This window comes from Vanacampus margaritifer, chromosome 9 (genome assembly GCF_051991255.1).
Source record: "Vanacampus margaritifer isolate UIUO_Vmar chromosome 9, RoL_Vmar_1.0, whole genome shotgun sequence".
NCBI lineage: Eukaryota > Metazoa > Chordata > Actinopteri > Syngnathiformes > Syngnathidae > Vanacampus > Vanacampus margaritifer.
Window position 1 is genome coordinate 26,291,990 of NC_135440.1, and position 25,207 is coordinate 26,317,196.

Sequence of the window (25,207 nt, forward strand, 5' to 3'; positions counted from 1 at the left end):
TATTTATATTTTTAATGACAAATAGAACTTGTAATCAAAAGTCAAAGGCATTATGGAAAACCAAATCTAAACACTATTGAATTTCAATTTATGTTAAAAATATAGCTTGTATTAGCTGTAAAAAATAAAAATAAAAAAAAAGAAGAAAAAATGCGATTTTAGTCGAGATTTTCATCCAAAGTGAAAAGTACAAATCCATTTAGTAGGAACCATGAAGTCGACACTCATGATTTGCTTTAGTAGGTCACCAAAAATGATGCGGCCGACCAGATCAGGCTGCCAGGCTTTGAGTTTGACATGTGCCTTAAAGCATCAATAGTGATTTAGTCAAATAGTCTTGTATGGATGTCTCTTTATCGTTTGCAACTCAGAGGGAGGAAAGAGAATAGACGTTAGGTGTGTTTGCGGGGATTAGACGTGTTCCCGGGATTGGCTTTGACGACGTTATGTATTTGAAGTCATTCTAGACGGATGCGGACGTAGAACAATGGTAATGATCAGGTAAAAAAAAAAAAATAGTTAGAAATCACTGTTAAAGACTCTGGAATGCAAAACAAAAGCGAGCGCTGGAGTAGAAATTAACATTTCATGACAAAAGCCGGAGCGGCTACGCAAGGTACCGTATGTAGGCCAGTTAAAGAGCAGCTTGTTTGTGTTGATTTGCTGTTTTGATGGCGCTGACACAGACAAAACGGGCTTTAGAATAGTGGGAGAAATAAAAGAGAATGCTCAGGAGAAGGTGACAGCTCAGGGGAATAAAAACGACGCGTGTCAATATTTTTGCTTGAGCGTGGCCCGGCAGGTTTATTTAGTGCGCAGGTCCTCTGACATCTGCGACGTGCATGTTTGTTTTATTAGTGACTCATACCAAGACGTGGTGAAACAATGTGTGGGCAGGTACAGTACGTACCGTGGCGGCTTGACGTCTAAATATGTGTTTATTATGTGCCTGTTCTCTCTCTATTGACTGAACTATTTTGAGTGGAAATTTTTTTGACCCCCCTACATTGACATGCTCCCGAAGAGTAATGTCGATCCCTGTAGCAACACACACCTTAAGCGTTGGGGCGCATTATTTTACCTTTCAAATGCAGTAACTGAATGACCTCAAATAGTAGCAGTGGGTGTTTGATACTCATTTGCAGAGAGAAGCAGAGGTCTATTAGGGGCAAGTTGTTTACTAGCAGGGAGGCTTTTAATTATGCTAAAAAAAAATGTTTAATCACAATATCAAATAATACTGCTTATTAAAAAAAAATTGAAAAAATACAAATATTTAGTTAATTACTTATGTTTTTAAATACAAACACTTAAAAGAAACCCCGACTGTCATGACAAGTTTGCTTTTTTGCTATATTATTTAATTGGTTGCTCCTAACATAACTATTAGATTCATTTTTCAAAAATCATTTAGTTTAATACATTTTGTAGAAACTTTATTTGGACGTACGCCGCCATTGTGTCGTTCCTTTTAATACACAAACAATATTTTGTCATTGTTTTTCACAAAACAAATTGGGGAGTTCTCTTATGGGAGACAGTTGTGCTTTGAGATACAACAACTCGTTTGAGATACAAACCGTCGTTTGGCTGACCTTTTTGTCTTGATATCAGCAAAATTGAAAATAAGAGCGCAGCTAGATGGCAAAAGCAAACTTCGCAAAATCCGGACACAATCGATTCCTTACAGTGAAAAGACAATATCGGTTGGCGTTAGGATTTACGAAAACTACAGCGAATGAAGTTGTGACGTGTCATCACACATTTTGATATCAATCGTTCTGCCTCCGAGCTAGCGTGTTTTCTCCTAATTAGAGTGCGTTCGTTTTTGTAGAAAATCAAGAGAGCGGAGAAAGGAGCCTTTTATTAAAGGTGTGGTGTTTATTTTTCCCAGGTGTACAATGCAGTGTGTATGAAGGGGTTCACCAATTCCGGTCCTCGAGGTCCGGAGACCTGCAGGTTTTAGATGCTTCCGCCTACCAACACACCTGGTACTAAAGATCAGGATCGTTATCAGGCATGCTGATGAGCTGATTATATGAATCAGGTGTGCTAGTGGGCGGAAGCCCGAAACATCTAAAAGCTGCAGGATCTCGAGGACCGGAATTGGCGAACCCTGGTGTATGACATCTATTGAACAGGTGGTCATTATTTGAGAACGTACAGCATACAGAGTCTTGCTTTCTACTACTTTCAGGTGTGACTTTTATTTAAAAAAAAAAAATTCTAGTAAATTTGATGCGCATATCTAGATGGCATCCGGCTGTACAATTCACTTCAAGCGGGCCCTTCCGGCGTGGACGCTCGTTTGGCCGTGTAGAGGCGCGCGAATGTGACAGAGAAGTGGACAGGGAGGGGAACGCTGTCATTTGGAGTGCATGCTCCCGCCTCACAGCCCCTTTTATGCGGCTGAAAGGACGCCCAATGGATGAATAGCGTCCCTTTGTGCCAGATCATGCATGCTTGCCCGTGTGCATGTGCGTTTATTTTGACGGGCTTTCAGCGGGCATCACGTACGTGGGTGTCTTTTTTTTTGGATTTCATTTTTTTCGGTATAGACTTACAAACTCGGCGTGAAGCTTTTGCGTACGTATGGAAAGCTGAGGGAAAGAAGCAGTACCGGTGAGAGTGTGTGCTGTGTCGGTGTGCATCAAATACCCTAAAGTGCGCCAAGCAACTAACAATAACTAGCAGTGATCCTCAGTTAGAGCTTAACAGCATAATAGTATCCATTTATAATTTAGTCCCAAAGATTTTCTTGTCACTATCAAATCATATAACATGTTCAACATTTTTTTTTTTAATATTCCCAAAATGTTTGTGATTTTTTTAATACTGAACTGAAATTAAGTGCTTTTTAAACAAGCCTACCATAAGTGCCTGAAAATAGAAACGTAATTATTAACATTTTCTTGATTTATTATTATTCTACAATAATAAGAATATTCGATTTTTTTTCTTGACATGTGCTGTCATTTTTAATGTTAAGAAGTAAATTGAATATTTGTGTATTGTATATTAAAGTATGTGGAAAATGTCATGAAATTTAATATTTTATTTTGATAACAAATATAGGATGTATACTAACAATTACTATATATTAATATTAAAAAGTCCTGCATTAAATATTTATATTTGCTTCTTTACTATTTATTTATTTGTTCTATTTAAGCACTATGGAAAGCCTTATAATTAGCATTTTCATATTCACCCATAGTATGTCCCAGCTAAACAATCCAAACCCAAATGAACAACTAAAAAAACTTTAACTTTGGATGTGGAGTTGTGTCACATGGGAGGAGTTATAATTTACGCCTGAAAAATACGGACTGAAAATAACGTGCTTTTCAACAAAAAGTGCCTAAAAGTAAAAAAAAAAATTCTGTAAATATTAGAGAAATTACAAAAAGCCAACATATTTTGGATATAAATATATATATATAAAATTTGAAACAAAACCGTAACTCTGTTTTTCAATGTGTGTTCATTTCAAAACACTGAAACTTGATTCCTTGGATTATAACCCCCCCCCCCCCCCCCCCACCCCCGTTATGGCTTGCTTGCCTCGCACACAAAACACTCGCTGCACTCGCAAAGCTTCTCCCAACAAACAATTTTTCAAGTCGTGTCATGCTGGAGTAGTTACAATGCACGTGATTTGTCAGTGGTTAACTACTCTTACATCAAAGGTTAAATTACCGGCATTTGTCCAAATAATCTTATACCAGCTCTGGGTCCTAATAGAATCGCTTCTGGGTCTGGACTCTACAATATGATCCAACTTATTCTTCTTTGTTTTATGCGTGTCAAATAAGCCGTCGCACCGTTACACAATTTACGCAGCATCTGTCATACGTGTATACGCTGGCCCATAAAAGACTACACTAATGAGTCAGTAAATGTCTTCTCCCAACTTGCCATAAAATAACACACAGAAGCAGGCAGAAATACAATTAGCGACAAGGTGAGGGATGAGACCCCTTTTTTATGCTCTGTGTGTGTGTGACTAACCGGGCGTCAATCACGGAGTGCCGGCCACGATGTGCGCGTGAGCGCCAAAACGTCTGTTGCCATGGTAACAAAGCAAACATTTTAGCGGGAGCTAATGAAACACTGACAAAACATGGAGGCAGTAAATACAATTATGCGCATTTGTGGGTAATCTGATGCGCGTGTGCCTAACAACATGTGAGGGCGGATTGTCGGGGGGAAGCAACCCATGGCCCGTGACATGATTTTTTTTCTTAAATATGATCTGACCCTGGGAGAACTTCATAGAAATTGAAATGGCCCCTTATGGGAGAAAGGTTCCCCAGTGGTGTAAATGATTTTTTTTTTTCTCCCACAGTCATTAATGTTCACTGAATTTTTAATATGACGTTTTTATTATTAATACACGTCTTAATCGTGTAGCAAGTGAGGAGAGTGTGTTTGCCAAACTTAAGCGGGTGTCTGAAAGATTATACAAAGTGATCATCATGTGGTGTGAGGTGTGAGTATTCTTTGTGTGTTTTTTTCTCAGAGTTTGACAGCTAAAGTGAGGTACACACCTACCGACAATTGGGCATTATTGCCCCCCCCCCCCCCCCACACACACACACCTTCCAATTAAAGTCAGTAGCTGGGTAATTATCAAATCATCTGAAATATTGTCCACAGCGATTATTCTCGATGGAGTGTTTGAAGAGCAATTTTTCCTCCTGATCTCAATAATAGCTCAATTAGGTTACACACGCAACGACAACTCAGCCCATTTTGATTGTCAGATGTCTTTAAAAGATTATCCGGCGTGATTATCCTTTGGTGTGCCAAGAGTGATTTTTTTTCCTCCCTGATTTGCTTGCGATAGGTTTCTTCTACTGTTACTACTGCAGCTGCTACTTTCTGCTCTATAGCACCACGCTGCCCCCTCCAGGTCAGTCGTGTTACGACAGACATCTGGTTTCAAGAAGGAGATTGTGGTAATAGTATGTGTGTGTGTGTGTTGTGCTGTGTTGGTCATCTTGAGTAAGCCCCCCCCCAACCCCCCCACACACACACATTTTGCATATAATAGAGCTTTATATGATGTCCAAAATAAAAAAACAAAACAAGCATTTTCTGCTTAATGACAGTTTGTGCTGTATAATTTCCGCTCACCATTAATAACTTTTATTATTAACTAAACCCATAATAATACTGTTTGGAGGGACATTTCTTACTGCGTTTAAATGTCGCCTTTTTTCCTCGGGGATAATGTTCAAAATGGCCTCTTCACAACTAAATACACTGCCGTTCTTCTAAAATTGCAACATACATTTTTCCGTGTCACTCACACACATACGACATGTCACACACGCACTTTTCTCAAATATCGTTGGAAAAATAAAGCTTCACGTTTTGGTTTTTAACCCTTAACTCCATCGCATTGCAGTGGCGTCGCCTCCCTCCTTCCTCTCCTGCTCGCCTCATCCTGGTCTACCCGGATACCGATACCCGGGAATAACATCCCAGATCTCTCTCTCCCTCTCTCCCTCCCGCCCGTGGCCCATGCTTTTTACGTAACGCTTTAAAGCCCTTGCATATCCTCACCGGCCATGGCAACAAGCACATCTGGATATCTTTGGATATCGCCTCCTGCCCCTCCAAAAAGGACTTTTCCTGCAAAAGAAAGTCATTTGGAAGATTAATCCTTAACTGTTAGGAATACTCAAGGGGAAGACTTTGCAAAGTTTTCAAAAATCATTTTCACATCCCCAAAATTGTAAATTCGTCATCCCTTTATCCTTGAATCTTTTTTTTTGTTGCTCCGCACTGTATAGTCTCGTCCAATGTTTCTGGTGCACACATCCCATTGGCCATGTATCTGCAGGCAAGTAGTGCCCCCAAATGGCAAAACTAAAGCATTGCATGTGAGAGCACAGATGATTTTTCTTTAGGGGGTGTCTGGGGCAGCAACCCCCTCCCGCCAATCAGTGTGTATGATATCTCTCATTTGTTCACTACAGGACACTATTTCATTAGGAAGCCTTCATTAATTTCTCCTGACAGGAGGTTAAATATTCTCCTTTGGGGGCGTACATGGATCCCACAAATCGTGCCGTGTGGTCCCCGAGTCAGGTGACGGACAAGTGAGGTCCAATTCAAGTGATAGCAGGCGAAAGCCCTGGCGACAAGACCGCAGGTGACGCGGCGGATCACTGTTGCCACGGTAACTGCGAAGGACTGCCGCATGTGAGTTATAATTGGACCGAGTGAACGGCGGGCGCCGGGGAGGGCGGAAGACGAATTGAGGCAAGAGCGAGATTGGACGGGAGGGTGACGGAAGGTGGGCCCTCGACGCCAGCGTGGCCAGCGGAGGTAACGGGTGGGAGTAAAAGTTTCTCGGTCACGTGGAAGAAACACACGTTGGGTTTGTGATGTCTGTTAGAGGAGGAGACGAGCAATGGGAGAACACCTACACACGTTGCGAGCACAGTCACAGCGAGGGTTAGTAAGGTTTAAATGAAAGAGGGTGAAGGTTCTAGTTTTTCACACTAGTGCCTCTAGTGGTATGTAGAAGAATCACAAAGTACAGTTCAGTCGTTTTTAACTTTTAAGTTCAATTTAATTTTGAAGAACTGTGCGTTAAAATGTATTTAGGTATTCTGACGGTATGATAACCATGAGTAAAAATATTACTGTATAATGGTATTAAAATTATAGCTCTAAAATGACTTTATTTTTATATTTGGGTAAATAAAAATTGCATTTGTTTCCATTGAACACAATTACAATTGTTTATATTAAAATAAAATGTAAGATATTGAGGTGGCACGGTGAACGAATGGTTAGGACGTCCGCCTCCCAGTTCAGAGGTCGTGGGTTTGATTTGGGGCTTCGACCTTCCTGTGTGGAGTTTGCATGCTCTCCCCGTGGATTTTCTCCGGGTACTCCGGTTTCCTCTCATTTTCCCAAAGCATGCATGGTAGGTTAATTGAACACTCTGAAATTGTCCCAAGCTGTGATTGTGAGTGTGAATGGTTGTTCGTCTATGTATGCCCTGCGATTGGCTGGCAATCAGTTTAGGGTGTACCCTGTCTACTGCCCGAAGACAGCTGGGGCAGGCTCCAGTGATGCCCACGACCCTCGTGAGGACAAGCGGTTCAGATAATGGATGGATGTAAAATCTGAGCCATTATTAGAACAGACCTGTGGGCTACTCATGTTGTCCTTGGGGCTAGCTAATACCTGCTGGTGCATTATTATTATTATTATTTAGGCCAATGTACATTAATCTAGCGAGCAAAAGGGCATCCATGTTTGCAGTGTCTCTTTCCTTTTACTCCCTCCCTCCTCCATGCCTAACTAGTCTCTGCTCGCCAAGAAGGAGGGTGAAAAAAAGTTAAATTTGAGTAAAGCAACTTCAAAGAGGCGGCTCATTTACCGGTACGCAACTCTGCAAGCAGTCAATCATATTGTGCCCTGCTTAGAAGGCCCATCAAAAACTACAAATTGGAGTAAAACAGTACAACTAAGAGTCTAACATCACTTTTAAACAACAATCACCTTTTCAGCTCTGCTAACTAGTGTTGTCACTCAAATATTTTCAGAATCGATTAGATTAATCGATTAGATTAATCGACTAATAGGATTAATTTAACTTTGCATTAAAGTGTATTAAAAAAATCCCCCTGATTACTGTTTATTAACCATTGATTAGTGTTTACTTTGTATTTATTCATATAGTGATTTTTATTTTATTGTTGGTCATTGTTTTCCAAACATAAAAACAGATGTTTGCAAATGTCTTGTTTTGATTAAACACAGAAGATAATCAGTCTTCTTTCATGAAGGACTACAAAAATCAGTGAACAATTCCTGCTTACATGCTGAAATCAGAGGATTTGGACAATTTTAAATAAAAAAAAATGGCTCCAACCGATTACTCAATTATTAGAATAGTTAACATTAATTTGATAATGGATTGCTTGTCGATTAATCGATTAACTTTGACAGCTCTCCTGCTAACACAATAGCAACAAATAGTGACGTTAGCCGCGGAGTTAGCCGTATGCTTGAAATGCTACCTAGACAAAAAAGCATCAGCGTCAACATTGACAAAAACATTCCACAAATGAAGCTTGTTTTACCGTCTCACTTTGACAGAGTGAGTTGGACGAGTCGTCTTCACTTCATGTCAAGTCGCGTCACGCTATCACGTCATTTGATTTGATCACGAAAAACAAGCCACACTAAGTAGTCTAGAAATGCAAAATGCTGGCCACATTAGCTTGTTGGACTGCTGTTGTCTGCTCCTGTTTGTACACTTCATGCGTCATCATTGTGTTACATCATTGTGCACTTTACAAGCTTGTTTTAAAAAGAGATACAGTATAAAAAATAATAATATTCTAATATGTCTCACACAACAGGATAATCACTTAGGATAGTTAATCTTTTAGATTCGACATCTGATGTGTGTATCAAGCTTTAACTGATTTGCACAAAACAGTTGGGACCAAGGAAGAATCTGCACATCCATTTTGTCAACAACATTGGGAGATGGTGAAACATCATACTTCATATCTTAGTTATTAATGCATAAATCTTAATGACAATTTGCAGGTGTACCGTTTGGTACTGAGGGGGTTAAGCGTTTTTTTTTTTACGAGCGAGGGCAGCCTGCCAGAGTCTCTCCGAGCATCGCTGGTCAAATCTCAAGCGCTTGATGGGCTGACCGTAATGGAGACCCCTCCCAGTATTGTATTTGTCTGGATGTGCTAGCTCAGCATGACTCATGCATCTTGCTTGAGAAACTGGCCGATCGTTCGCAATGTCCAGGTTGTGTTCTCGACACACTTTTTAGTATTGTTCCTTTTGTCTGCGGCCTACCCTTCCTCTGTTTGAGAGAACTTGTGTTTTCACAAGTTATTTTCTCTCCTCCTCCCCCGTCCATGCCTCCCCTGGTGAAAATTACTCTTTGTCTATTTTTATCCACCACTCATGGACCGTTTCCTTCTCTTTCAAGCGGCCTCCTCTTTCCCCTCTCCCACCCTTTGTGCAAGCGTGTTGCATCAGAACGCTTCACACTGTTTTGGAAATGTCCATTTGTGTACAATGATTTCCAAAGTATTCCTCTTGGAAATTGACATCACTCGTCTGTTATTGACTCAGTCTGTTTCTGAGATTGGTGATCTATACAAATAATCTTAAAAATAAAATATACTCCAAAGGCCTCATTAACATAAATCATATTGCAAAATGTTACAGTAGAGAACTCACGAGCGCCATCCATGAGGAACGCAAATTGTAGCGTTTGTAAAATGGGGCGGGATCTTGTAAAAGTAGCTCCAAGTGGATTGGTTGGCCGACATCCCAGTGTCGGTGTTCAATTGGTCGCCTTCCACGTCTGTCTACTCTTACTACGACAGCTTGCACCAATGGTGCGAGCCGGTGGGGGTGTAAACGAAAGAACTACTGAACTTCAATCAGTATTACTGTAATAAAATTAGATTTAATATGTTGTATTAACCAAACTGTGTTGTTTTTGCAAACATTTTTTTTTTTAGATTAGGTAATCGATAATGTGCCAATGACTCTGGAACCGGATGATATTTGCATATGACTGGCATTCCAGCGCACGCTCTGACCAATCAGAATGGGCGGCGGGGACATGACAGGGGGCCGCCCCGGCCAATAGCCGACCCGAATTGGCAGGGGTGGGCGGGACAAAGGCTGGGCGAGGTTGACAGAAGCAAGAAGGGGAGGGGGCAATGCAAGCAAGCCAGCAAGCAAAGCAAAGCAGCCTAGTTTACAACAAGAGGAAGAGGAGGGAAGGGAAAAAAAAGAGAATAGAACGAGGGGCCGTGACAAAAATATGCGAGTTACCTCGGCCGCGGGTGCACTTTTGTGGACCGTAACACCCCCCACTTCCCGAGGTGGACGACGTGTGCCTGTAGTGCCGTCCGCGAGAAGCGGCTAGCTAAACCTGCTTGTGGACGGCGGCGCTCTTCACTACGCGCTACTCGATTTCCGCGACCGAAACGCTTTAAATCCGAGGAGGAGGAAGAAGAAGAAGAAGAGAGGAACGGGCGGTTCGTGTCTGTTTTTTTGGGGGGGTTGTGTGTCCTCTCACCGGAGTAGTCGCCTCGGTTGTGTCTTGTATCGGAGGCGGTGGTGCTGGCTACATTGGTCAGGTCGTGATGGATGAATGCGCCAGTCAGCGACATCTGCCCGCACCTAGCAAACAGGTAGACAGACACACGACGAGACCGTAATGGGCGCGCTGTAATTCCGTGGAATCGAGCGTCCCTTTCCGTCGCCTCGATGGGCTGCAACGCGCCCAGCGGATAGTAGTTAGCAAAGACGGACAGTCGAATTGGGGCAGTGCCTGGTTCCAATACGTCTTTGTAATTGAGACATGAGAACACCCGCGTCGTTTTGGCGTCTTGTCTGTGCGGCGTGTGCGCGACCAGGGGCGTGCCCGAGAACTCGCTCCCAAATTGGGCGCCGCGGCGGTTCGGGCTCTGGTGCTCGCCTGGGGCATGTATGCGTAACCAAAAATAAATAAATAATATAAAGAAGCGTCAAACCTCATTGGAGGCCCAGGTTGTGTCTAAATTCCTGGATTTAATCAACCTTCAGCAGCTTGGCTGTGTCCGAGGGGCTCCAGTTTTGCGCAGGGATGGTCTCGACACGGCTCGGGGAGACTGCGTAGTCGCCGGGCCGATGTTGTAATCCATGCCGTGGATGCGTCCGAGGCCCCGTTAACCAATTCAGTGCCGCGCTGCAGCACTAATGTAAACAAACAACCACGGGAGGGCATCAGGGGTAATTGGACCAAAGCCAACGAGGGAACCCAGTCTTTGGACCGCAATCAACTTTGTTTTTGTCACATTGGAAAGATTTTTTTCTGCGTTTTCTCCAACTTGGAATCCAAACAATATCTTCTACGTTTTTTCTCAACCTAACTGTGAAGGATGACACGGACACAAACAGAATTCTCCCATCAATAGCAGATTGGATCAACTCACTATCTCTTATAGAAGAGAGGGCAGTGTATAAAAAGGGCACATGACCACATGTTTTTTTGTTTTTATTTGGGAGAACCATCACCGATTTTAACTCCGCCATGTTCTCATCAGAGAATCGTCAGTACCTTCGCCAAGGATTAAGCATGTTTGGTTAGTCCCTGTTCAATTCATCCTTTTGTTTTTCTATTCATTTAATTCAGTGTAATAGAGTGCCAGCTGTATCAATCTAGAATTTCCCCACATTTTTCTTACTAATGAGAAATTTGGGACATTCCCACAACACCAAACTGGTGCAGTTTGTCAAAAGAAGATCTTTTTTTTTCATCCATGTTTTGTCTTAATAACCAGCAAAAATCATTTTTGAATTGGCGATGTTGGGTATTTATCTTAAGTTCATGTCCTGGGGAAGGAACCAAATTTGGGAAATCATGCTTTATGGCCGTAAGTGTTTATATTTGTGGCTTCATTACTCCTAAAAACAGATCACTTTGCACCATTAGACTTTTCGCTCTTATTCCAAAAAAGAAACTAAAACGGTGGTAATCAAATGTAGGAAGGCCTGCTGCCTTCAAATCAGATTTCAGGGGACAGCTTGTACTTTCTCATATCAAGACTCAAATTCCAAATGTGGTTCCTCCCCAACACCCTTAAGATGGTTAACAGTGGTGCCTTGACTTATGAGTTATTTTTTTCCCCTCCTGTGACGGTACTCATAACTCAAAAGCATCTTTTGCCAGTTCGTTTGTCAGTTCCGGTACCAAAAATATACCAACAAATATTTTTGTAATGTTTTCTCTTAGTAATTAAATTTGTGTTCTACATTATTAGAAACATACAGTAATAAAATTGATTTCAAATTGCAGCAATTAATTAGCAATTAATAATCAAATTAATCAAAACCTATTTTGAAAATGTATTACTTTTTTGGAGACCTGTTTTTTTTTTTTTGTGAAGTCCACAACTAGTCTAGTGCTCGTATATCAATATTTTTTCCTCATTACTCAAGGCTAAAACAACGTAGAGACGGCTAGTATTTAAAAAAACTTGCTGGTTGTGTTGCTTGTAAGTCGAGGTACCACTGTATGCTGCACATAAACCAGTGACCTTGAATTCATTATGGCATATTTCAATTGCATTTTTTTTTCAATTCCTGTTTTTTTGTAATGCATGTTTCAAATAAAAAGTTCAACCAATCGAATTATTACAAATAAACACGGCTCCAAAAAGCAAAATGGTGTGCCTGATACAGTCGACGAATGACCCAATATAACTGCCCCCGGATCCATTTGAGGTCCACTGACCCTCAGTTTGCACAAACCATGTCTTCTCTTCACAGTTTGGACCAATGTCGAGCCCCGTTCCGTTCCAGTTTTCCCCTGGCATTCTTTAGTGCCCTTCCTGGCACCCACCCAATCAGATGCCGCCTCTCAGCCGGGGGAGGGCCAGCACCCTGTCAATCACCCACACGCAGCCACTCCAAAGACGGGTATGACCACATCAGGACATTTAGTTTCTTTTTCTTTTTTTTTACTATAAGTCACAGGTTTTTTTTATAGATTGGCTGGTCCTGTGACTTTTATTTATTAAAGTTAGAGCTCGGACTTGCGCACAAAATCCACGTTCCCTAATGTGTTGATGGCAGCGAGCAAGTTTCGGTTGGATTTGAAATTTTCGCTTCTAACTACAGTAAAAGTTTTAATTTTAATTTTAATATGGCTTAGCTTTAGAAATGAGATTTTTAAATCCAACTAAATAAATGTTAAATGCTTACTTTCCCTGAATGTGTCACCTATGTCATTTTCCTCAGACTGTCAGGCAGGGCCCCCGCCAGAGCCCGCCGAGGCCCTTCAGACTGTGGAGAGGGGTCCCCCGATTCGGCATGCTGCTGCACCCGAGGAGTTGGAGAAGGAGAAAGTGGACCCGGAAAGGGAGAGGCCCGATAGCGAGACTGAGAGCGACGTGGATGACCCGTACGTCATCTTTGCGCATATCGCTTACGCATTAAGCATGAAGTTTTACTAACGTACGCTCATGCTGCGTAAGCTGGCGTCTTCTACACTGGGTTATCTTTGTTGCTACACTATGTAGCCTCCGGGCATTTTACTCTAGGCATGACAAGCGATCTACAACTCAGTGTGATGTTACACTAATGTAAAAGTTGGGTTATTGCTAATCTCATTGTAGTTCATACTCTTCATTTTTAGCATGGTGAATGTTTAGTGTGGAACCAGTTGCTCCTCTTATTTGTGTCCAGTAACTGTGAGCCTAATTGGCTATCGCCAACTCGTTGTAAGACCTTAGTGTTGACATAAATGTTCGCCATCGTAAATATTTAACATTTCCGATTGTTGGGCCCAACTATATTCGGAGCAGATCAGACCACAGGATAATCTTTTAGAGACAGCTGACAACTGGTCCATTCCTGACTTTGATTGCAAAGGTGGAAAATGCTTTAATCCGTTTGTGTACCCCTTTAGCCTAGGCTGTTCTTGCGATGGTGGGCTGTGTACCCACGCACGTAGGAGAGTGAGTGCAATTTTTGCACTAATTTGGGCATCGGAAGCACTCGCTGCCAGAACAAAGCAAGAGGAACAAAAGCGGTCTTCCTTCATTGTGCGGTATTATCACATGAAACGCGGCGGCCTGATTGGAGATGAGTGGAGTGGAACATGTTTAATATGAAACACACCCTTATTCTTTAAAGATATTACCGCTAAATGGTTTTTAATAAAAGTCCAGCGCATTTCTCTACTTTACTGTCTATTTCAAATAACTGAGGTTTCTGTCTGCTGTAGCTTCCTGCCTGGCGTTGTGCCTGAGCAGCCTCTCTCTACGTCTCCTGTTAAGCGTCGTACCCAGTCCCTCAGTGCGCTGCCCAAAGACGGGGACAAAAGCAGCCCTGGAAAGGTAGACTTTTCTCTCTTCTCAGTACACTTGACACCCAAAAGGAGGTCAGGTCAAGTTTATTTGAATCAAAAAAGAGTCACGTTAACCTTTCTGTTATTATGCCGGTCAAGTTAGTCCTTTTCATGTATTTGCAATGGAACCGTCGGGAATGGGGGTTAATAAAGGAGATATAAAGCACTTTTATTGGGATTTTCTCCTTGGATGATTGAACATGTACCGGCTCAAATTCACCCAGAAAAAAACATTTATTTATGTTCCTGCAAAACAAAACGTTTGCTGCTATGCCACAATAAGTTCCATTTGCAGTAATCAAGGGATTTCCCCCGTTGCCATCACTGGCACCCTTCTATCATGTAGTGGAATCATAAAAGAACAAAAAATAAAGAAAGAAGAAGAAAAAAAAAGTATTTTTAGAGTTATAAGTAAAGTTATATGACTTAACCTTCAACTTTCGAGGTTCCAATGTAGAGTATTGAAGTCTTCCGTGGTGTTCTCATCATTGCTGTCTGTCATTTTTAGCGGGAGAAGGATCACATCCGGCGCCCGATGAACGCCTTTATGATCTTCAGCAAGCGCCATCGAGCTTTGGTGCATCAGCGCCACCCCAACCAGGACAACAGGACTGTCAGCAAGATCCTGGGCGAGTGGTGGTATGCCCTCGGACCTAAAGAGAAACAGAAATACCACGACTTGGCCTTCCAGGTACGCTGATGCAACTTAGTACGGCTTTAAAAAAAAAAAAAAAAAAAAAGTTAGGATTTAGGAGACATTCAATTTAGCGATAGTATTAACGGACTGAAAGGCTAAAGCTGTGTGTTTTGTTTTGTTTTTAATCCGCAAGGTGCAATTTTTTGTTTAGTTTGATGGTAAACTTAACTAGGAGCCGGAATGAACAAATCACTAATTGACAAAGTACTGCTAATTGTGATGTGAACTTGGGTTGACTACCACCATACAACGCTTGTATCTGTAGTGTGCACATGCAAGTCAAAGAGAAAAAAAAGGGCAGAATGACCGCTCGTATTCACTCTTATCTCAAGGCACCACTGTATTTGTACACAAGATATTAAAAACTACATTTTTCTTCATATGTCTTAAGTATTTATTCCCAAAATGGTTCTTTCCCCAGGTAAAAGAGGCCCACTTTAAGGCTCACCCAGACTGGAAGTGGTGCAACAAAGACAGGAAGAAGTCCAGCTCCGAAGGTCGCGGTGTCCCCGGCGGCAAAGATATCCGTGAGAGGAGCATGTCCGAGTCCACGGGTTGGTCTCGCAAGGCCCTCAAAAGGCACGACTCCTGGAGCTTTTCCCTAACATCCACCTTTTGTCTTTCCGCCTGGCAGAGCCACATTCTGTGGAGCTGAAGGGGGTGGTGGGCCCGGGTCTGGCGGGCATGCCCGAGAGGAGTCAGATGGCTGAGGGTCATATGAGCCAGCTGACGCGTCCCAGAGCCTTCTCGCAAAGTGCCGTGCACACCATGGAGAGGGGCGACAGGGGAAATACACAAGCCCTGGCGGAACTGGCACAGGTAGACATCAAATTAAACACAAGTTCTCATTTTCAGCCCTTTGTCAGAGTTGGTCTTAGAAAATGCAGTTCAAGTGTGTTGAGTGAGTACAAGCTGGGGTTCTTACAATTATTAAGTACAGGGGAAATGTTTTTTCAAGAACCATCACCGTGTGCACCCCGACAATGTATGCCATAGGAAAGAAAAAAATGTATTTTCTTAAAAAAGAAGAAGAAGAAGAAAAAGCACCACATGTGTCCTTGCCCTTTTAAACCTAACCCTCTTTTTGGTTGAATGTAAAGATGTGCGGGGATGGTGGCGGCCAATTTTCCAGCCACGCTCCACCCCTGTCGCAGTCCCAGCGGGGTGCCAGCGAGGACATGACAAGCGATGAGGAGCGCATGGTCATCTGTGAGGAGGAGGGAGACGATGACGTCATCGGTAAGAAACCTCAACCACACTTTTGCTTTTTAAGGCCATCGCACGGTGCTTCTTGGAGCTAATGTCGAGTAAGACCCAAAAATATTCACGTTATGATATTATCATGTAAATTCGAATATGGTCTTAAAATAAAAATCTGGGGATATTTGGGCCCATCAACTATTTCACATTTTGAAAGATCCCAACATTGCTTAAAGAAAAACTTTTTTTTTTCCTTCTGGGATTTTCTTTAGTTCTCCTCACACTAAATAAGTTTTTTTTTTTTCCAGAGTGTTCTTTTGCGGCTTGAAGCACAAACCTCCGGTCAAATGTTTTCAGCATGTTGTTTTGTATAAACAGTCACCATGTCTTTGTCAGTGTTGAGTGTGAATGACTCGCTGATTGCATTCAACCCGGCTCATCTCTTCTGATATGGGAAACAATGTGAATATGATTCTTAGAGTTAAGTTGCGTACTAGTTTTTTTCTCTCGCTCATTTGGCACTGTCTGCTTTTGTAAATATGCCCCCTCTCTTTTCAGAGCCATTGATCACTAAAATGGATGATTTGCCTAGTTCTACTTTGTAGAAGTGTTCTGGTATTGAATGTCAAGTGTAGCTGTAGTGCATTTTGTTCTCCAGAGGACCCTTATCCCAGCAGCTCCATTGACCTCAAGTGCAAGGAGCGGGTGACTGACAGCGACAGTGAGAGAGGTTCCGGTGACGAGAGCGCTCAGAAGGTAAGCCGTCGTTTCTTAATATCGTGAATCCTCGCTTCATAAATGCCCCACTTCATCAGAAATTTGCAGTCATGACATCGTCGTAAAAGTCATTCCACTTGACATCACGCAGATGACAGATGCGATCAATCTCGGTCTGCTTTGCTTCCCAGCGAGTCTTCGCTCCTGTCATCTGCTCCACGGCGGCCTCCTCTTCCTCGCTTCACGGCAGGAGCGTGTCCCTGTCTTCCTATCCGGCCGGCAAGCGTTACGAGGAGGGGAGGTCAGGGGGGTTCAGCGACCCCCGGAAGAGAGAAGGGGACGTTAAGGACGCTTTTGGAGGTGAGGCGGGAATGGTGCACGCCTCCCCTCTCCACCTCTCGCTCTCCTCAGGCCAATCGGTGATCTCTGCATCGCCCTCGCACCTCGGCATCGGCGCCGTGCGAGTGGCTTCCACTGTGTTGACCAACGTGATGCGCCCGGTCATCAGCACGCCACTCCCCATCGTCAGCAAACCCAGAGACGGCGGAGCCTCGTCCAGCCCGCACCCGCCTGAGAGGAAGCCGCTGACGCTCCAGCAGCCGCAGCTCCTGATTGGCTCGGCCCCGGGAAGCGGCGCGGCGGCCATGCCGAGCGGCTACTCTTCCTCCCCGTCACCCGGCCCCGTAGGTGCCGGGTTGGTGACTAATTTAGTGCTTGGGGGCTCTCTGTCGGGACAGCCCGCCGTGCAGCTCATCGCCCCGTCTCCACAGCCTCAGCCCCCATCCAACAGCCACTCCAACGGACCCCTGCCTCTACCCCTGCTCCAGCCCCAGTTCATCCCCACCCCCTCTCTAGCGCCCCCTGGGGGTAAGGCCATCACGCAGGTCCAGTACATACTACCCACCCTCCCCGCCAATCCCAAGAGCCCGCCCCGGCAGCTCTGTCAGCCGACCAGTATCTTCAACCTACCCGCAGCTCCGCCCACACACGCGCCCTTAGCCAATGGGAAGCAGCAGGGTCATAGTTCGCTTGTGTGTTATTCGTCCAGCCCAGGAACAAGAGGTGAGCGCTAATAATCATGCATCAGTGTGCTTTGATTTTTCTTTGGCGCGTTCTGACGATTGGGCCAAATTTGAGCATTTTCCTTCCCTCTCATCATAGTCTGCAAAGGACTGATTGTCTTTCTTTGACAGATTATCCTCCAAAATTATAATTTGGTGTGATTTATTTATTTTATTTTTTTTTTGGAGATTATTTTTTCTTCACCAATTTGTTTGGCAGACATGGATTGTGATAATTGAGCCGAAGTTGAGCATATTCCTTTAATTGCAATCAAACTTGAGAAAGGCCTGAGTGGTGGATCTCTCTTAAAAACTGAGTAATTATTTTATGGTGTGGGCTCCGACAATCATACATGCAAACCTGTTCAATATTAATGATTGCACATCTTTGAGTGGTCAATCCTGAGTCGGGGTCAAGCCACGGACCTTGTAATTTTGACAGATTGATTAGCCGTTTAGGAAACAGCCTTGTTTGTAATTTCTGGCAGTCTGGATGACGCATGTGTGGGGTTTCCTACATTTTAAAAATCGGCACATGTACCCCACTTTTTATGAAAGATGATATGCGCATACGGTCAGTTATTTATTGCAGCTATTCAATAAATATTTGTTCGTCCTCTGCTCAGTGCAAACACAGTCCCCGGTGCTCCAGGGTAAAATGGTCGTCCCCATGGCAACGGTACGCACCGCGCCGGCACCTGCCCAGCAGTTTCCTATTGTGACCCCGCCTCTACCTATCCAGAATGGCGCTCAGGCAGGAAGCAAGGTTCGCAGCCTCGCACGATCATTAAAAAAATAAAATTTCTCACAATGCGTAGCACTGGTTTAATTTTCTTGATTTCAATTTTGTCCTCTAAATCTCCAGATCATCCAGATCGCACCCATGCCTGTGGTCCAGTCTCAGCTGTCTCAAGGAGGTGCGATCCACCCCGCCAGCCCCTTCCCCGTGACCATGGCCACGGCTGCCATCGTTGCTCCGGGGCCCGCCGCCCCCTCGCAGGCTGTTCTGCTGCCGCCTCCAACCACCAGGTATGAACGTGACATATATAAAAATATCAAATGGATGCCATTTGGAGACATTTCCAAATTTTGTTTTGTCTACTGAATGCTGGGAAAGCAATAAAAAACACAGCATTTTTGCCCATGTGATCAGACTTTAGGCTCTCTCTGTTGAAGGGATGAATATCAAAATGAGTCACATGCACAGTGTGTGCACATTTACAATTAACAATAGCAATCAATCAAAATCAAGACCTGTTCTCAACACTGGGCAGGCAATTTGTTCAACCAAGCACAATAAAATGGCCGTCAAATTGGTTCACTTTTTTTTTTTTCTTGTCAATGTTATGAATTAGCCAGATAAGGGATTTCTTTGTTAGGTGCTTTGTTAACTTTGGTTTACTTTCCAAATGATAGTGCAGAGCAGGAAGCAGGATTGTTTTTGGAAGCTCTGCATGTGTGTGTGTGGGGAGGGGTGGCTGGAAAAAGGAGAAGTACAGCAGGGGTGCTGCTGTGGCGGAGCAGCTCTATTCTGGATGCGTTAGTCATGCTGCTGGTGGCCCCTGCGCTGCCTCGGCCGTCCACCCCCACACGATACCTCTCAGCTTTGCACCCACGCGCACAACGCTACGCATCCTCTGCACAACTTCTCCTTTTGTTCTCTGACCATGCTTCCTTCCTGTATCTGTCACATTGTTAATCCCAGTCACCCCTTCAACATTTTCCACTAAAACAGTCCTCTCAACTCTCTGCAGGATCACCTACGTGCAATCCACTCCGGGGGGGCCGTCCTCGCTGCCGTTGATGTCCACGGCAGCAACCTACTCGTCCTCGTCTTCATCCTCATCGTCTTGCTCCTCCCAGCATGCGCAGCCTCTACCCGGCTCCGCGTACGTGCCGCCTTCCTTGGCCACCCTGGGCTTCACGACCATCCCGCCGCCTGGTCAGACGCTGGTTCAGCCGCTGATCGCTGGTCAGTGCAGCAGAAAGTTACATCATTTCATTTGTAGTACTTTTTGCAGCTTCACTGCGTCACTGATTTTTTGGGCGGACTGTATTTATATCATGCATTAATTGCTATAGGATTTCGTTGTGATTATAGATTATTAGAATACAGAGCAATAAGTGTGAGCCAGGAGAAAAAACTTTCGAAAGAAACCCCCAATATTTTGAAATATTGGGGAGAAAAATCCACGAATATGCAAATCCATGGATGCTTAACATCAAGTATGCAGGGGACAATAAGTAAATGTCAATCAGTAAATGCAATTGTATCCTACTTAAGTCAAATGTAGCTGAACTATGCTGTATTGATTTATTTATTTATTTTTACAACTATTAGCAGCAGCCTGCCCACTAGTGTCAATTACCGTATATCCATCATTTTTAAATTGAGTCTGTTTTAGTCCAGTTTCAATCACGCTTGTTAATTTTTATCATAGTTAGTCAACCTCATCCCGTTTTATTTAGTCCATTCTTAGTTGACTAAAAAATCTGGTATTTTAGTCCGAGAAACCCAAATTTTATGAGGGTTTTTGTCTAGTCTAGTTTGTGTGAAAAATGTGTGTTGACAAAATTATTTTTGTTTAGTTTTCATTTACGAAATTAACACGACTGCCCATGTAGCAAGCACACTTTGACAATCATTTAATTCAAGTTGTGTTGGTTTAGTTGTTTAACTCTTTGAACACTCGTGTCTGCCCGCATCCAGGTCAACCGCCTCTCCTGGCCACCGCGCCGTCTCCACAGCCGCCCAGTTCGGCCCCCGTCTGCGGTTCAGGCGGTCAGATCGTCACCGCCATCTACCCTCCTTCGCAGAGTGTCACCATGGCGACCGGGATGGTCTCCATAGCGGCCGTACCACCTAGCGCGGCCGTCTACTCCATCTCCAGCCCCTCCAGCGTTCCCAGCCACATCATGGCCAAACACACGGCGCTCCCCGCCGCCGCCATTACGGTCCCGCAACCGCATCCAGAGCGCCACTTGCCTGCTGACAGAGCTGGCAACAGGCAGGCTGAGAAGCTGACGGAGGTGCCCGTGCAGTTGGAACGCCAGCCTCAGAGCGCCATAAGTAGCAGCTCAGCAGCGCCACCTGGTGGACCCACTGTTCCTGCAAGACCCTGCAGTCCTCTTCAAATTCAAACATCGGGTATGCATGTTCACATCATGACGCTCGTGCTAGAAGTAGTTGAACACTGTATTTACCTTCAAGTACAGATATTGGTGGAAAAAAATACAAGTAAATAGTAGAGGTACTGATTCAACTCTTTTACTGAGGTAAACATACAGATTGTGATTGTTTGATTGTCAATTACAGAATCTGTTTTGATAACAGCAAAATAAAAATAAAAAATTAAGGATTAGCTAGCATTGTTGCACGCTTTAGAAAAAATTTCCCGATCTTGTTGCGTGCTGACTTTAAAAAAAACATGGGAGAATTCGCTCATCCGTTTTTTTCGCTGTCAGTGTCTAGGCATTTACAAAACATTTACAAAAATCGCAATTTTTACGTTGTATAATAATAAATTTAGATCATTATTTGATGTTGAATATTTTATTAAATGTTATTATTTATTTATAATATATTTTATATTATTAAAATGTATTCTGTGTACTTTGTCACATTTTACGTTTTATTCAGAATCAGTTTTAAAATAATATATTTTTCAAGATTTTCGTTTTACATTTGATTAAATTATATGTTGAAATACAATTGTATATTTTGCCTGATTTTCTCTAAATATTTTTCTCTGTATTTTGTTTTATTTATTTCATCATCCATTTTATTATCATTTATAAATTCTCTCCAGCAGCCAGCACAGCCGGCACAATCAAACTCAGCCAGCTTCCATCCAGGCCCCCGCAGAAAGTGAAGGCAACCCTGGCCAGCATCCCGGTGGGCAACTACGAGGGAGGGGGTCGCGGCAAGGAGCGGGAGAAGGAGCGCGAGAAGGAGAGGGAAAGAGAGGCCGCCGCCACCGCCGCCTCGTCCAACAGCCACTTCTCCTTTGAGCCGGAACCGGCGGGACCGACGTCCGCGTCTCCTGCTTCGCATTCGGCCGAGGAGCCTCCCTCGTGTGACAACACAGCGGAAACCGCCAGAGAGGTCATTTGCGTAATGCTCGGCTTGTGTAGAAAGGAGACGTACAGTGAGACGTATGGCAAATACTTTGGTGTTAGTGAACAGTTGTTCAAAAAAGAGGCTTCAAGCTCTTTAATGCCACACCCAGTTAAATGTTTACTGACAAACTAAACATAAAACAATGCAAATTGCACTTATTGCACATATTTTAAAAGCTAGCCTTTAGTCCGTTAGCTTAATGTTAATGCTAGTACATTATGGGAAATGCTACATCCAGATTGATAGAGGGATAAATAGAAAGAGTCGTAAAATGAGTCTTGAGCGTTGTAACTCTTGCATGGTTGTGTTTGGTTTAGGCTGGATGGAAGGAATCGCTCCCTTCCTCTCCTCTACCTCCCCCGTCTGCCACCGAGCCCACCCTGCCTCCGCCGCACACCGACAAAGAAGGGCCGGCGCCAAAGAAGATCAAAGCCCGCCCCCCGCCACTCAAGAAGACCTTTGACTCCGTGGACAAGTGAGTGTTGGTTAACACGACACCGTATCGTGGTAGTAGGACAGCGCACTATATACCGCGTGTGTGTTTTTTTTTTTGTGCGTGCTGGTCGGGAAGGGTGCTGTCGGAGGTCTACTTCGAGGAGCGCTTCGCCGAGCTGCCCGAGTTTCGGCCCGAGGAGGTGCTGCCGTCGCCCACGCTGCAGAGCCTCGCCACGTCGCCCCGCGCCATCCTGGGCAGCTATCGGCGCAAGAGGAAGAACTCGACAGGTACCCGTTTTAGCGTTATTATTTTTCTATTGATTATTATTGGTGCCTTGAGATGTAAGTTAAATTTGTTCCAGTGCCGTGATTGTAATTCAGAATGCCATTAATCCATTCCATCCACCCCCTACAAAAAGCATGTTTTTTAATAATAATAACATAGCACTCTATAATCGTTTTTACTTTATAAAAACAACCACATAATAACAAAAATGAACATCATTATAATGTGTATAATTCAACATTTTGTACATCTGTATTTAATGCTGCAATGCAATTCATTGTACTGCTACTTCCGTTGTGCCCGTTTTGGCCACAAGGTGGCAGTACAATACTGTAAAGCAGACACCAGCAAAGAAGAATAGCACTTTTATCACTTCTGTAAGTTACTCAGTAAGATGCTTAGTTATTTTTTGTTGAGGATAAAGAATATGATATGCCTGTGAGTATTATTATTTAATTTAATTTAATTTAATATTGTGTTTAAATATTGCTTCTAAAATTGCAGCTAACCGTTAGCATGTCAATGGTGGTTCATGTTGTTTGTCTGGTAATAGAGAACCCAGTAGTCACGTTGCTCCTTGTTTTGCGCTTCAGACTTGGACTCCGCCACTGACGATCAAGTGTCTCCAAAAAGGAAGAGTCGGCGACGTTCCAGCTGCAGCTCGGAGCCCAACACGCCTAAAAGTGCCGCCAAGTGTGAAGGAGACATCTTCACCTTTGACCGGCCAGGTAAAACACACACACACACATCAGGCTACAAACAGTACAGTAACCCCATGCCTAGAAATTCACATTTCATTATGTGGAACCTGTTATGAGGAACGTACAATTTAAAATCAAATCAAATCAAAATCTTTTTTTTGTCCTTGCGGTCCGTAGGCACCGACAACGAGGACATCCTGACTGACCTGGAGTTCGACAAAGTGCCGTACTCGTCCCTGCGACGGACGCTGGACCAGAGGAGGGCGCTGGTCATGCAGCTCTTCCAAGAGCAGCAGGGCTTCTTTCCATCAGGTTGACGAAACATAACCTTACAACAACACGCTGCCGGCGTGGCAGTGTGGTCTCCGAAATAGATTGCCATATTTGAGCGCTTGAAATATGATGATGATGACAATAATAATAATAATAATAATGATTTCATACTCGATTAAAAAGAGACAGGAAGTGGGTTGGTAAACTGTGCAATATAGAACAACATGACTCGGTGCTTTAAATGATCTGAGTGCGCAGTAAAAAGAGAGTATGTGCTACTCTTTTGGTTAGCAACAGTTTCAGCAGAAGCTAACTTTCTTTTGATTATAAAAGCCAAGTAAATGCCTTTTTTTTTTCGGAATGAGTGCGCTCAGCGACCGATGTTGACATTGTACTCCGCTTGCAGCCCAGGCCACGGCCGCCTTCCAGACCAGGTACTCGGACATATTCCCCACCAAAGTGTGTCTGCAGCTGAAGATCAGGGAGGTCCGGCAGAAGATCATGCAGACGGCCACCCCGGCCGACGCCGCCTGTCTCGCCGTCCACGCTGACTCGTTGCCCGGACCCTCTGGCGCCCAGTCGGGGGACGGGCCCGGGAGAGAGGACGAGGACGCGGAACCTGGGGCCGAGGAGGATCCCGGCGACTCGCAGGACTCTTCCAGATGAGGACTTTTTGCCACAATGTGGACTTGTATTCCCGTCTCTGGAAACCTAGTGAGATGTCTGTTTAGAACAAGAGTACCAAAAAAAAAAAAAAGTTGGACAAACCACGCCTTCTGTATTGAGATTCCGGATAGTTGGACTCCCCGGAACCGGAAAGACCAAAATGTGTTCATTGGCGTTAAAAAGAGAATACGACATTTTATTTTGATTTGAATAATGTAAAGAGGGAAAGTCATCCAATGTTTTTTTTCCCCTGAATGTGGAATCACTTCCACTAAGTTTCTGCTGACATTCTGGGGGGCTGGGACCCTCAAGTTGTTTTCCATCCCTGAACCGGGAACCACCGGCGCCCTTGGTTGATTTTGCCAGCCGACTGGTTGACCACTTCCGGAGAGCTCTTTTAAAAAACCAACAACTGCAGAGTTGATACAAAATGGACTCCTGGCTGTGCCATCATTCCCGCTGTACCTTGCGTCGTCTGAGGGAAGCAAGCATTCCCGTGCCTCTGATTGGTTACGCATGAAGAAAGGAAGTTGGTCCTTGGTGGCCATTTTTGGTTCGATTTTTTTAATAAGTGTTTTTAATTTTAACATCATTGTGATATTGGCTCCACATGTGACTTTTTATTATTCCTTAAAATTTGTCCTTGCCCTTCAGTTGGAATTTTGGGGGGCATATACTGTACTCTTCCTCAGTGCTTTGTCTTCCCTTTAACAAACAAGTTGTTTTTTTAAAAAAAGTTTTTAGACCCACCTCAACAATCTACTTCCTCTTTCCCTCTTCCTACTTTTGTCACATTATGCCTTTCCTCCCTCTAAACGGTCACAATCAAAATAGAAGTGTTGGGACAGAACACTTGATCTTCGTGCAAAACTTGTTGGGTAAATACTGTAAGACGACATACCATGGACTTTATATCGCGGAACAAAAACTGGACTTTTAACAAGCAAAGACATATGGGAAGAAAAAACTGAAATTATATGGCTTTTAATGTTTTTGTGTTCATGTTTGGCTGTTCCAGTATCCAAGAGACAAATTTATATGAATAATTTAAGTTTGTATCTGTAACTTTCAGTATGCCAATAAAGTTAGGTGGTCAGTTCAATTAAAACAAGTGAAATTGGTGAATGAATTCTACAGGA

At 43.7% G+C, this 25,207-nt stretch overlaps 1 protein-coding gene across 7 annotated transcripts in view; it reads left to right on the forward strand.

The window, feature by feature from the left end:
* The window catches only part of cicb (capicua transcriptional repressor b), a 38,977-nt gene extending 13,775 nt beyond the window's left edge, over window positions 1–25,202 (forward strand). For 4 of the 7 annotated variants that reach the window (XM_077574545.1, XM_077574542.1, XM_077574543.1 and 1 more), the window contains exons 3-21: window positions 12,331–12,480; window positions 12,802–12,964; window positions 13,790–13,901; window positions 14,421–14,603; window positions 15,031–15,163; window positions 15,244–15,428; window positions 15,710–15,848; window positions 16,468–16,565; window positions 16,718–17,588; window positions 18,214–18,353; window positions 18,453–18,616; window positions 19,342–19,559; window positions 20,298–20,735; window positions 21,397–21,692; window positions 22,025–22,182; window positions 22,270–22,430; window positions 23,022–23,156; window positions 23,307–23,441; window positions 23,809–25,202. In XM_077574545.1, coding sequence (XP_077430671.1) covers window positions 12,331–12,480; window positions 12,802–12,964; window positions 13,790–13,901; window positions 14,421–14,603; window positions 15,031–15,163; window positions 15,244–15,428; window positions 15,710–15,848; window positions 16,468–16,565; window positions 16,718–17,588; window positions 18,214–18,353; window positions 18,453–18,616; window positions 19,342–19,559; window positions 20,298–20,735; window positions 21,397–21,692; window positions 22,025–22,182; window positions 22,270–22,430; window positions 23,022–23,156; window positions 23,307–23,441; window positions 23,809–24,068 — 4,139 coding nt within the window. In that variant the 3' untranslated portion in view covers window positions 24,069–25,202. The remainder of the gene's footprint in view (window positions 1–12,330; window positions 12,481–12,801; window positions 12,965–13,789; window positions 13,902–14,420; window positions 14,604–15,030; window positions 15,164–15,243; window positions 15,429–15,709; window positions 15,849–16,467; window positions 16,566–16,717; window positions 17,589–18,213; window positions 18,354–18,452; window positions 18,617–19,341; window positions 19,560–20,297; window positions 20,736–21,396; window positions 21,693–22,024; window positions 22,183–22,269; window positions 22,431–23,021; window positions 23,157–23,306; window positions 23,442–23,808) is intronic. The other 3 variants (XM_077574547.1, XM_077574546.1, XM_077574548.1) reach the window with 3 other exon arrangements.
* The last annotated feature ends 5 nt before the right edge of the window (window positions 25,203–25,207 follow it).